The 13646-nt window shown below is 35.4% G+C and overlaps 1 protein-coding gene and 1 long non-coding RNA gene across 3 annotated transcripts; both read right to left on the reverse strand.

Moving 5' to 3' along the window:
• Positions 1 to 5440: 5440 nt before the first annotated feature.
• Positions 5441 to 6808, reverse strand: LOC140786923 (uncharacterized). Of its 2 annotated transcripts, XR_012108717.1 has the most exons (3): positions 6553 to 6801; positions 5867 to 6073; positions 5441 to 5774 (listed from the first exon to the last, which is right to left on the reverse strand). It is a non-coding gene; the product is annotated as an uncharacterized lncRNA (long non-coding RNA). The 2 variants fall into 2 exon arrangements; XR_012108716.1 differs by having other exon boundaries at positions 5758 to 6073; positions 6553 to 6808.
• Positions 6809 to 6867: 59 nt separating this feature from the next.
• Positions 6868 to 12499, reverse strand: LOC140785982 (vacuolar cation/proton exchanger 5-like; the record flags this gene model as incomplete). The annotated part of the gene is made up of 11 exons (XM_073134143.1): positions 12366 to 12499; positions 11828 to 11923; positions 11293 to 11550; positions 11103 to 11170; positions 10965 to 10993; positions 10347 to 10543; positions 10024 to 10236; positions 9109 to 9243; positions 7504 to 7620; positions 7367 to 7420; positions 6868 to 6984 (listed from the first exon to the last, which is right to left on the reverse strand). Coding segments are annotated over exons 2-11 (1242 nt in total), but the record flags the coding sequence as incomplete, so codon positions are not given.
• Between the last annotated feature and the right edge of the window lie 1147 nt (positions 12500 to 13646).

The raw sequence follows: 13646 nt of genomic DNA on the forward strand, positions 1-13646 counted from the left end.
GATCCAAATTTGGAGCTCATTTAAAGCCCCATTAGAGTTCAACCGGGCTCCAAATTTGGAATTTGGAGCCTGGTTGGAGTTGCTCTTAGAGGAACCATATGGAGGTGGCCTCTTGCGAGCGAGGATGGGTTGCAGGTTTGGCACCACCTTCGATTTAATGGTTGTAGGCAAGTAAGAAAATTTTGAGTTGAAATTTTATTTATGACAAGTACAATTGTAACACCTCAAAAAAAATTCAAGTGGGTCATGCACTCTCTGTTGATTTTTAGCTCAAATTTAGATTTCTACATTTTGCAGACTTGATGTGCCAATGCGTTCGAAAGGGCCCTGGGGCGTTCAAAGGCAATTTCCAAATAGAGATTGGGTGATGCAGGCGTTTGAATGGCCCAGCCGCGTTCGAACGCGAATCTGAACCCAAGAGCAAATTTGATGCAGGCATTCGAACAGGGCCTTGGCGTTCGAACGCCAGTCTACATTTGCATTAGGCGCGTTCGAATGCCCCGCGGAAATCCCCAATTTGAACTATCCCTATAAATAGAAATGTTGGGTTTTAGGGCTTGGTGTGGGCATTTTGCAAGAGAGAAAAACTTATAGGAGAGAGCCACCATTGTTTGGAGTGAGATTAAATTTGTAAACTCTTTGTATTTAGTGATTTGCATAGTAAATTGAAGATTGCTCCGCCCGTGGATATAGGCATATTGCCGAACCACGTAAACCATGTCTCTCCCTCTTTTCTCTTTATGGTTTGCATCTATTTGGTGTTCATATTTGTGATTACCTTGGGTATTTGAAGTGCTCTATAACTAACATCTTGTATTTGGATTTCTTATATTGATATTGATATTAGCTTTGTTAATATTTGGTTTGCCCAAAATTATTGTTATTCCATTTGGATTTGTTTGAGGGTGAAGGGTTTTGCTTCTGCTTCTCTCACCTATTTGGGTATTTGCACAACACTCTCCTCTTTGCCACCTTGGCCCTCGCTTCTAGCCTGCTCTATAGCATGCACCATTGGCATGCAACTACCTCGAGTTGAGCATAGCATGCCACCTCTCTCTTTCTCTCTCTCTCTTATTCTCTTTTCCCTTTTCCCCCTCCCTCACAGTCAGGCGTATCTTTCACCCACCCCCACCTTAAACGCTCTCCTCTCCTCCGTTCTACCGCCATGGATGAAGTTCAGCGGCAATACCAATGTTATAGCCATCAATGAGACCTCCTCTTCTCCTTCCTATTAGATTGTGGTTTGCCATCTTGATTGGTGTTCTGTCTTGCTCCTCATCGCCAGATTGAGAAGTGGATTTGGCTGGCCGGCGTGCTTCGGGTCGAAAACTTTCAAGGTTAGACAGTTTACTTAGGTGAGCTATTCTGATATGAGCCACCTTCCTATAGTCAACAATGGCCGGGTAGGCCTACTGGTGGTGCTCTTTTTTGCCCCATTTTGACCAACATGAACTGCTATTGCCATCCATTTTAGAATATGATCAATTGTCAATCACCCTCCTAGCCGCCTTCATTTTGGCCCATAGCTTAACAGTGTTGCCTTGTCCCACTATTATGTCAGACCATCTCAATCTCCTCTTTAGTCTTCTTTGCCTCCGTTGTCATTAGTGTGGGGCCTTGTCCCGATGTGATTGTGTCCCTCGATGATTTTCCTATTTTCCCTCTAGTTTATCTTAGCCAATCAGCCATAGATCGTCGTCGACCTTCCTTTCTCACCAGAGGTGATCATAGGGCCCGACCAACCCAAACTCACCCAAATTTAACTGGGCAAAGCCCAACCCGAGCCGGAGATAGTGATGGGTAGCATGGGCTAAATCCTTGTTCGTCCAACCTATTACATCTACCTATGGCTTAGCTTGTTATGCATGTCTATTCACATTATCTTTTAATTTCACATTGGATATTAAGTAAACTGAATATCAATATATAAGTATATTCTTATAAAAGATAACTAAAATATCTTTATGGAGCCCTATTATGCTCCGCTCGATAAGATATAATATTTTTTAAATTTGGCCCATTACACTAGGCCTGTTATGCTTGGTGTAGGTCTGATATCTAATGAGCTAGCAGGCGGTAATAGGTAATAGTATTTTATCCTGGCTTGAACCTAGTCTGGTTCGATTGATTGGTGATTCAGGCTGTGAATAAATATTTAAGCCTAGTCGACCCGAAAGCTTCGCCCAAACTCGGCTTGACTTGCCCGATAATCACCTCTATCTCTCAATGGATGCTTGGATGAGAGTGATATGGGAAAGAAAAGGGAGGAGCCCTTTTGTTTAGACGAGGCCGACTCCAGCTCGAGTTGCTTAGGCTATTTTGGCTTAGCGCAAGGTTGAATGTGCTAGGTTGTGCTTTCTTGGCCCGAGTCCAAGCCCATGAGAGTTTGGTTAGGCTTGCTCGGCTCGAGTGATCTAGGCCATATTTAGCCATGTTTCTCCCATTAAGTCATTTAGCTTTCATTAGTTATTTTGTGAATTTGGTAGTAAAATATTATTTATCATAGACCTTCCTAAGATTAGCTCAAATTCGAGATAGGTCAGGTTTATATACTAGAGGCATTATCATAGGGAAATTAGCGTATTTAGGCAAGTAGACTATATTCCCTTGCTATTGTGAATTGTTACGATACATTAGGTTGTATTCTAGAATAGTTTACATATGACAAGTAGCTTTACATTAATAGTTGCATATATTGATTTAACATGATTATTTTTTTCTTTTGTACTTATTGTTCGAAGTATTAGTAATTTGCTTATATAGCATGTATACAATATAACACCTAATTTTTCTATGATGATGATATTCTCAATTATGCTTATTGACGTTTGATATTTGACTTATATGATAGCATGCCGCATCCATATATGCACTATCTTAAGGAGTGTGACTTATTTATCTTGACAATACCGGGCACCTCCTAGATCTAGGTAAGGAGAGGAGAAATTATAATATAATATTATATGGTAGGATTTACGCATGAGGTCTCAGTCTGTGGATCCCAAACAATCAAGCTATTGTTCATCGAGTGATGAGCAATTATACCATTAATTGACTGAGGCTAAAACACCTTAGGGGTATTAAGCTGGTGATTGAAAAGCAGGATAGTCAGGTGGGTTGATGAATATAGTAAAAGTAGCATGTATAAGAGCCAAGCTATGTTAATTAATATGGCTTGATATTTGTCTTATAACATATAGAGAGATGATTGAGGATAAGTACATCATTCATTTATGTGTTGGATTGACCTTTAACATGAGTATACATATCGCATGGTGATGAGTCTGAGATTGTTTGACTATATGTCATCCTTTGCTATTTATATACTTATCATATTGGGCGTAAATGCTTAAACTTTGTCATACTATAAAATTTTTTATGCATAATTATGTTAGTGATGGTGTTATTTGCTGAGCACTAGGTTTATCTATATTTGATATATGATACAGATTAATTGTAGTCACGGTAGGAGCTTCTATAGTAGCTGATTTAATAGGGCAATATGCCTCTCTTATTTGTTGTGTTATATTTTTTACATTTGTTATAGTTAATTTCAGCACATACCTTATATTCAAGCACTCTATTCGCTTAAATACTATTGATAAACATATTGTGGCTTGCTAGTTTTATGGTTGTTTCTACTATTTTAATTTTATTTGGTGATGATGTATATGAGGGAAACCTTACATGAGAAGCACACGGTGTATTGGAGATATTTCAATATTAGACTTAAACTTGGATGATATTGTGGCTTTGTTTTATAATTTTTATGCCAATATTTAGAACATGTCTCTTAGATGCCACACTATGTTGGATTGGTCGTCTTTGTGAGTCTTGAGCCGCCGTATAATGATGATTTCATCAAGCCTTTTTCAATTGAGAAAACTAGTGATACCCCTTTTGCTATGCCTAAAGATAAGGCCTCGAGTCTGATAGTTATCATGTTGAATTTTTTTTATAAGTATTAAGACATTTTAGGGTATTCTAATTTAGGGGATTCATTATCATGTTGAATTCTAAATATTCGACTGCTTGCTTGCTGATGAGGATAAAACTCATATTACTTTAATCCTTACGGTTCCTAACCCATCCACAGTGTATGATTTTCGTCCCATCTCCTTGTGTAATGTCTTTGATCGGCTTCTTACTAAAACCTTGGCCAACCACATGAACCTCTTCTTCCAAACTTAATAACTGCTGAGTAGTTCGCCTTCATGGCAGCTTGATTCATAATAGACAACACCATTTTGGCTCAAGAATCATCAGTTTTATGCAGTGTGGTAATAGAGACAATCCACATGTTATTATTAGAAGATATGAGAAAAAAAAAAGTCTATGATAGGCTTAGTTTGGATGTGTCCTTGAGGCTAGCTGACGAGTTTTTTGAATGTTTAAATTTCTTAGATTAAAACTTGTATTGATTTCTTACCTTTTGCTTTTATTGTAAATGATATGATGCCCCATAGGATGAAAGAATCGTGTGGCCTTAGACAGGAACACCCCATATTCCCATATTCATTTATTATGTGTGCTAAAGTATTATCTGATTTGTTGAACACTAAATGGATGATGAGGATATTGAAGTCTTTACTATTTTTGCTAATTGCAAATTATGTCATATGATGTTCACTAATGATTCTTAATTGTAACTAAAGTGAATTCCTTCAATTGTGATGTGCTTAACTCTGGTTAGATAAATAGTTTAATCTAACCAATCAACAAGTTAATTGGAACAAGTTGGTCTTTTATCCCTTATATGAGCTAGTTTGATTCTTAGTATAACTATAACTTAGGCCCTGAATATCAGGCACCACTAGGGTTTATCACTCAAACTGCCAAACCTAAAATATGTTACCCCTCAATTTTACTTTCCTCTCATGGGGAGTTTTCTTATTGACTCGCTTCGGTCGAGGACTCCTTTTGCTCAAACAAATGATACTATTGAATGTTCCTCCAGTAAATAATCCAAGTAATGCAGCTTGATTGACCTTGTAGTGTACTTTGGTCTACCAATTCATTGTTTAGATAGATGATAAGTTATAATTTCACCAAACCAAAGAATGTAAGACCTTTCTTCTTACTGCCTAATATTTCGTCTTCTTCTTTTTTCCCTTTTTCTTCTTGCATTTGATTGTAAAGAAAGAAAAGAAGTAAATTTGAAGTTTTGATGCAATAATTCTAAGTACCCAGAAAGTGATCCTAATCATAAAGTTCGAGACATATTGGTGCACAGTTGTAGGAAAAGTAGTTCTAACTATTTTTGTAATCATAGAAGATCCAAATCTAGAATAAATTTAGAGAGAAGATAAAGGAGAAAAGGAGAAGATTTTAGTGAATATATTTCTCATTGAATGATAAAGGAGCATTAGCCCTATTTATACAAAGTCACCGTATATCTAAATAGATAAATCAAATAACTTTAATAACTTTGAAAACAAAATGACTTAGAACGTGTTTCTCTGGAAGAGAATTCAAATACACTAAAAAGTGGTTCGAACGCACTAAAAGTGATTTTCCAAAGCCTATTTTACAGAGCAAAATCTTAATACACTTGAAAACTAATGCTCATAGAGCTAGAGACAAGTTTATAAGATATTATTCCAGCACACATTAGAAGCTTTGCACTTCACAGTATTTTTCTTTTGCAAAATATTAGCTGGGATGGTTTCTCTTAACAAATAAACAGACAATTGTGCTTCTACTTCCTGCAATATCCAAGGGCATATAGGACTGGTAGATCTCCGAGAACCTGTGCTCTTTGTATAAAATTTCTCCTTCAAGTAGAATAAAATATATTCAATTACCAACTTTTCAAGATAATTACTTTTTTCTGAGAAAACCAGAGCCAAAATCTAGACATTCATACAAGAATAAATGGGATTTCTAATACATATACATCTTAGCCTGCACAATTCAGCTGAAAGTCCCAGCAACACGCCAAATGGCAGCAAAATCCAGCAGTTTTGCACAACCTTGCTGTAAATGATGCACTGCAGGAGCAAAAGTGGTGGTATCTTGCAAGTCTTTCAGAAAAGATGAATTAGTATTTCCTAGTTCTCCGGAGGTTTATCTTCTGCATAACCAAACAGAGTGTACCATTGCATTAGTCATTGTTGAAATCAAATTCAGATGATCTAGACATTATCATTGATGAGTTAATTATCTATAAGCCAAAGCTATCATTAACTGTTCGCAAACATTACAGCTTCTTGTAGTGCAACCTGTGGAAATGAAAAGTTACAGGTTGGTCTCCTTCCAGTTTCATAGTTATACTAATACTTCTATTTAAAAGAAAAAGGAAAAAAGCAATGGTTCTGCTAAACCTACTGCCTGAAACATACCCATGGGACTAAGACGAGGAAATATGTAAAATTCTTGTTTGGTCAAAGGAGAAAACTCTCAAGCTCATGTCCTAGAGACTTCGTAAAGATGGAGAGAAAACTAGGAAATAAATCATGTATTTCTCTAAGGAAAATATAATTGTATCATTGAATTTGATTCTCAAAAATCATAATAAAATAGTTACAGGAATTCCAAGAATGAGAAACTCACCAGCAGAAGTAGGATCGACATGTACATAAAAACTGGCAGCTACTATCAGATAGCAAAGTATGAGCATTAACCCTTTGAAATAGTTAGAAGTTCCCTCCTGAAATAAAGTAACAAATTATGGATAATTACTGCAAACATGGATGCCAGAATTAATCTTTGAAATCGCTAGAATGGATATTATTGCAGAAGTTGAAACTTCTGCAAAAGAAATAGGAACTGGTGGTTGGACAAGGATACTGAAAATGAAGTTGTCAATGCCATCTCTATCATAGTTTGGATGCAAGCAGTAAGATTATAATAGCTGAGGTGAAATACCTGTAGCATGACAGCCACAACTAGTACAGTTATGAAGAGAGTTGCTGTCTCAAAAAGTTGAAAATTTAAGTCCATAGGTTGCCCCATCATCCACCCAATTATCACACAAAAGGGAATCTGAAGGAGCAAATATAATACAAGAGAGAGAGATGTAAGCGAAAAAAAATCTTACTATTATAAGTAGATCAAAAGAAACTTACTGATACTTCTACATGCAAACATACAAGAAGGTTAGCAAAATAACTAATCGTTAAACAATAATTAATTAACAAGTAACTAATGATGCTTCTCACTAGACTGCGAGAAGATCATATATTCTACCATTTTAGTGTTTTCAGAGCAAAAGAGGATACTCATTTCATTTACTTGAATCCAGATCAGTCCTAAAACAATACTTGTAAGCTAAGCTATAAATGCACTATAATAAGCAGAAGCAATCATCAACTGAGACAAGAAAATTGCTACTGTTGGAGCAAAATATTCGGATATATTTACTTACCGCAAACATAGATATTTGTGTTGATGATCCAATTGCAACTCCAAGCGAAATGTCCTAATGAATACCCAAGTAGATTAGTTGAGTTTAAATGTCTAATTCCAGAAGAAATTAGACTCCGAAAAACCAAAGAAACTTACAAGTTTGTCCTTCATGGCAAACATTACGGCACTTGCATGCTCAGCAGCGTTCCCAACAATGGGAAGCAAAATAACACTTATAAAAGCAATTGGTATATTCCATGCGGTTGAAGCCCCCTGTAAAATTTACAAAAAAGTAATCCATGAACTAATGTTAATGGCACAACAAGGAATTGGACCAACAACAAAAAAAACATTAAACAACAGATGAAAGAAGCTAAAAGAATAGCAATCTTATCAATACGTCAGACTATCAGAACAGTCATCATTCATTTAGTAACAAATAGACATGGAAGCATGTTAACTGCAACTACAGATGACATACACACACATAAAATTGAACGACCTTGCTGGCCATGAGAACTCACATTTGTGGGCAAGCATCATGCTGTCGAGGTTTACTGATTTTTCATGAACAAATCCCAAAGTAAATAAAAGGTTGATCATAAAAATAGTTGTAAGACAATACTAGAACAGAAGGTTGAAGATAGTAAAGGATAAACTCATAAAATGTTGTCCTTTAAAATTCTTTATCAAACTACCGTATGATAAGATAGAGTGCTCTACATTCCTATGCTGCATTAATGAAGTAGATGAGATAGGATTTAAAATAAAGTATGCCTCTCTGGTCACAAATCTGAACACAACAACATATATTTTTACAAGAACGTCAAGTTAACCCTATAACATTAGCTTTTAAGATAATCTTAGGAGGTTTAATTACTTAATGAAGGATGAACAGTGTTAGAAGAATTAAAGTATAACTTAAAATAGTTTAGCAGAAGTAGAGACAAGTCAGACAACTATATTAACTCAAAGTACAATTCTTGGAATAATAGAAGGAAAAAAAAGCATTATCAGGGACTCTTTTCTGTCGGTCACTTCACATGAACATGTACAACAGCAACTAAATAACAAAAAAATAGTAATTATGTTGTAGTAACAGAGGAAAATGCTTTATCTATGATCACAGATCAATATGGATTAGCATGGGGTCGTGACACGAGACAGAACAGTGAGTACCAAGAAACTCCCTTGTATCAATGGCGCTAAGGCATAATTTCAGTATGTTCTGACCTGCGCCAGTCGGCATGCCCAACATAGCAATCCATGTGCGTGTGTATGTGCATGTCAGTGTGTTAATATGCTTGAGCGTGTGTGCTTGTGCGTGCATATATGTGTTTCTGTTGGTCTGTGTGAGAATACATATGCCTGTATAACTGTATGAAATATGAATGACTTGAGACTAAAGCTTTCTTATCACAGAATAATATTCCTTCCATTAGTTTTTCTGCTATCTTTGGTAGAGTTGAACATAGCTTGACATATTTAAGCCATTGGCTTTCCCCTCATCTGGATTCTTTGCACTTCTCGTCTAAATTGCCAGCCAAGAAGGTGGCTGTATTTTCTACTGATCCTTACTGATTCAAATACTTATTGCTCTGTGATCAACAATGTTTCTGATAGTTTACTAGGCCCAGAAGTCAGAAGATGATGAGTGGTTAATTTACATTATTCTTGTGATATCATAACTTTGGAGTAGAGCAAGTATATAGAGGATCAAAGTAAATTTTTACAAATAATGTAAGAACTAAGAAGCACTACCTCTATAGCATCAACCAAATAATCAGAGAGGACTGAAATGCATGCAGTCATAATTGCAAGCCAGATGATTGCTTCCCATTGTGAAATCTCAGCACTCTCCTCTTCATCTAAGCTCCCAGTATCCTGACTTCCTACCTTGAATCACACAAAGATTTGAAAACATCATCTAAACCGAAGCCATGAGAACAAGAATACAAACAAAGACAGTTATGATGGAAGAGCTAAAAGTTATTATTTTTGTAAATGCGAGGAAGCAAACAAGAATTTGTACAACATTTCAAATCCTTTAAATTTAGATATAAAATCTTTACATGGAGTAGATGTGTATTAATCTTTTGATCTGCATTCAATATGTTGACTGGCAGTATAGTGTCATAGCACCAGAAGAAAGGCCTACTAAAGGAGACCTTGAGCACTTACTAGCTCATGTAGGACTTTATCACCATTATACAAGTCAAAATTTCTTTTTTTGTTGAAACTGCAAATATAACTCAGTGATGGAACATTATATATGTGACAAGCACTCTATCACTACATACACCTTGACGCTGGTAACAAATCCCCCAACAACCCTATGCATCTATTGGTCCTACATATCCAATCAGTTAGTTCAATTGTTATGGAGAATTTACTAGTTGCCACCAATAGATTGGTCTCAGATTGTAAAGGAACCAAAAGATAAATCTCATCTGATGGACTAATTGGCTTTCTTCATCTGAGTAGACATGAAGCAAGTTATGATTAGCACAGATAAAGTACCAATAATAGAAACTGTAATACAGCTCAATTGCAACTATTTCAAAAGGGAAAGTAAACTTATAGTGCAACTTACGATGAAAAGGTTATGCTGAAACTAGCATGAGAAGTATCATCTATATAATCAAATTTCTTTGCAAAGTTGTACGCTGGACCAACCTCATTTGGTAAATCATATAGACTCGCATGGCTTTTCAACTGGAAAACGAGATAGGAAGCATAAGCCACAAGCATAATGCAGCTGCTAAATCTTGAAAGGGCCAATTCTGACTTGCCAAATTGAACTTCGGTATGAGTATAGTGGAGAACGGCAGGAAAAAGCAAGCCCATGACAGCCATTAAAAGCAATCCAGAGTTCACAACAGCTGCTGCCTGTGGTTTACAAAACAAGGATTCTGATGTTTACAAAAACCATATGCTGCCAGTTAAAAATTTCTGCTCTTCATAAGTATCACTGAATATTGAAATCAAGATTTAAATACCTTATTGAACACTTGATCCTTTTTAATAAACACAATTCCTCCACTGAAGAATGCACAACCAAGAACCAGCAGCATGTTTGACAAGATAGATCCTAGTAGTGATTGTTGAACAACTCTCAACATTCCAATTCTCAGAGCATGAACTGATATTATCAATTCCGTCGCATTTCCAAAGGTAGCATTTAAAAGACCACCCACTGTATGAGGACAATGCCACTATTACTTAAGATGAACACCAATTCAACCACATAAAATTACTAATGAAGTTTCATAGTGACATATTTCCCAAGAATAAACTATAGCTACTGAAGATAAATTATCATTACTGACTCGAAAAGAATCCACATCCTGAACAGGAGGTGGAGCAAGAACAGCAAACTTATGAATGGTTGGAGAAGATAAAAGGAGTCAGAATGCTAACCATACTGATCATAATGACAAATTTTAAGTTTTAATATGCTTTTGTCCCTTATTAAAACAAATCACTTTTAGATATTATTTCAGATCAACATCATTTGTATCTAGAGTTTATCATTAATCAGGGCTTATATGATGGTTGGTACTGAATCTAAATTATTTGCCAAAAGGAAAAAAAAAAGGAAAAGAGAGGCAACAAACCTGTTGGGCCTGTAAAGAGTGCTAGCTGCCTACAACAAATGACAAAATATATTAAATTATGTAGTAGAGTTCGAAGAAATACTACCTGAAAAATCAGATAATGCCATGAAGAAATATAAGAGTAACAGGACTCCTTACTCAGTAGCAAATCCCAACCGTTCGGCTAAAGGAATAATGCCCAATAGGCTCAGTAGAAATACCCAACCCTATATAAGCATCAAAATACAATGTAATTGGTACCAAAATTATGGTATAGAATATAAGCTTTTATATAATTCTATTCTGTAAAATCATATGAGACATAATACATGTAGGTGAGTAGACTTACATGATTACCAGTCATGTAATTGGTCAGGACTGCTACTGGACCACAAGGCATCAATAGGTTAATCTTTGATTCCAGTATTACAATCTTACAGCTTCTGATAATTTGACTCCTTAAATATTTGATTCTGCATCGTTGTTCGTCATCTGAAAAGGAATTATGCTGACTTCCTTCCACACCAAATGCCTTCCTGGCGGCTGCCACCGGGCTAACAAGGCTTTCATCCTCAAATTCATCCGGTCTACCATCTGGTGAACCAATCTGTTCTATATAGCAATTGGCACAAAACCAGAAGCAGTAAATAGATTTCAAGAGAAAAAAAGAAAACTTGAAAGTAGTCTAAACATTAGCACAGTGACAAAGATCTCCTTAGTTTCATTACTATTATTGTCAGATTAAACAAGGTGATTATTTACTAGTTACTACATCATATGCTAAGTTAGAAAGATAAGAACGAAGGTGCACTTAACACAGACCTAAAATAAACCACTATCAGGCTATCAGCAATCTGATACAGATAAGCATAGATAACACTCACATCAAGATCATAATTTTCTGCGTTCATCTGCAGCTTTTGATCGATCTTCCCCATCTACTAAAACAACAGGCAAAAGTCCACTCCAAGTGCGAGCATCTTCAAAAGAAAAGAATCATAAATCTTGTAGCTAGCTATAATAATTGACAGAAATTCTCAGAAGTTATGGAAAAAAGTTAATTGTATATAATAAGTAGATACATAAAAACAATTGAAGAAGAGTGGCAGCTTTAAAATATAAAATAATAGACTTGATTGGCATTCATAGACAAATAGTTGAATCAAGGGGCACGCATTTTCAGGTTAAAAATTCTCCTACTTGAATTTCCACTATACAATGCAATAGGAACACAAGTTCTACAAAGCCAGGGAACATTTGATTCAGATTTTTTGTACAATCACACCAATTGGAATGTCTAAACCCAAACCATAACACCCTGTTCATGTCTGAAAAAATCAAAAGCCAAACTTGATAATGAACTATGTTTATTATTCTATAATAATACTTAATCTTTACTATTCGATTTGTAGATGATCATACCTATCGCAAAGGTTCCGAATTGGAGGAGGAATGTCGTAGAGCTTCCCAAATGGCAAGAGAGGAAGGCAGTAGTGATAATATTAAGAGAAGAAGAAGGGAAAAATAAAGGGAAAGAGGAGAGATTTCTTTGTAAAAATTGCAGAGGGGGCAAGATTGAAGGAAGAAAGTAAACGGGCAATATTGAAAGAAAGAAAGAAAGAAAGAAAGAAAGAAAGAGATGGTTAGGCTTTGGTGTACCTATTTCGTGCTTTCTTTTTAATCGTTTTAACGGTCGCGCACGAGTGACGTTTCTCGTAGCCCCTAATTTGGGTCGATCGCCACCCTTTTCTTCGGACGTGACTCTTCCACCTCCCATGCATGTCTATTATTATATCCATTTCCACAACAAAGCAATGACCTTCAACATTATTAATAAATGCCGTTCAAGAACATGCTCTGCACTATTCCCTCCTAACTAGATGGCGTGGATGACAACTAACTAAGAGACAGAAAGAAAGAACGAGAGTTTCAATCAATTTTACCTTTTGTACTTTTGATGAAAATTAACTCTAAGTAATGCAGTTCGTGTCCTTTTATTATTATTATTATTATTATTATTTTCTTAGAAAGTACTACTAATTTAAAAAAGAAAAAAAGAATTATCACAAAGCATAAGATATATATTTAGCAAGGTTACATGAAGATAAAGTGATTTATGTTCACAGTAATTGTGTATAAATGTATCTACCCTCCCACCCCCACAAGAAACGAGGACATCTTGAGTTATTTAGTGAATTATAATTAATGGAGAAGAAAAGGAGGGGAGAAGTCATCTGGTATCTGGTATTGGTTTCACATTGTAGTAATTGCTTTCTCCAATTTCTATTCCATTTAGACTGTGGAGTGTTCAATCTAGAATAAGATGATCTTTCTAATTATTTAACACGACAAGTAATGTTCTACAGTGAACACAGTATAAATTAAGTCTCATTCATTTTAAGAATAAATTCTTTTTATTCTAGAATAATATCTAACTTATCACAATAACTTCGTTCACTTGTGGAATAAAATTAATAGTAGTATAATTGTTCTTATTTCTAATACTAGCATAAGAAAACTTATACCGATGTAAGCAATTATTATTTTTGATTGTATGTTTATAGTGTATAATAATTATACTTAATATAACATAAAGTTAAAATAATAATTTAACAAATAACTAAAATACTATTTATAATAGATGGAATAGGAGAAAAGAAAGAGAGTGATTAAAATAATTATCGATTGAAGTAATGTCTTTTT

This window comes from Typha latifolia, chromosome 4 (genome assembly GCF_019914945.1).
Source record: "Typha latifolia isolate L0001 chromosome 4, TyphaL0001v2, whole genome shotgun sequence".
Classification (NCBI taxonomy): domain Eukaryota; kingdom Viridiplantae; phylum Streptophyta; class Magnoliopsida; order Poales; family Typhaceae; genus Typha; species Typha latifolia.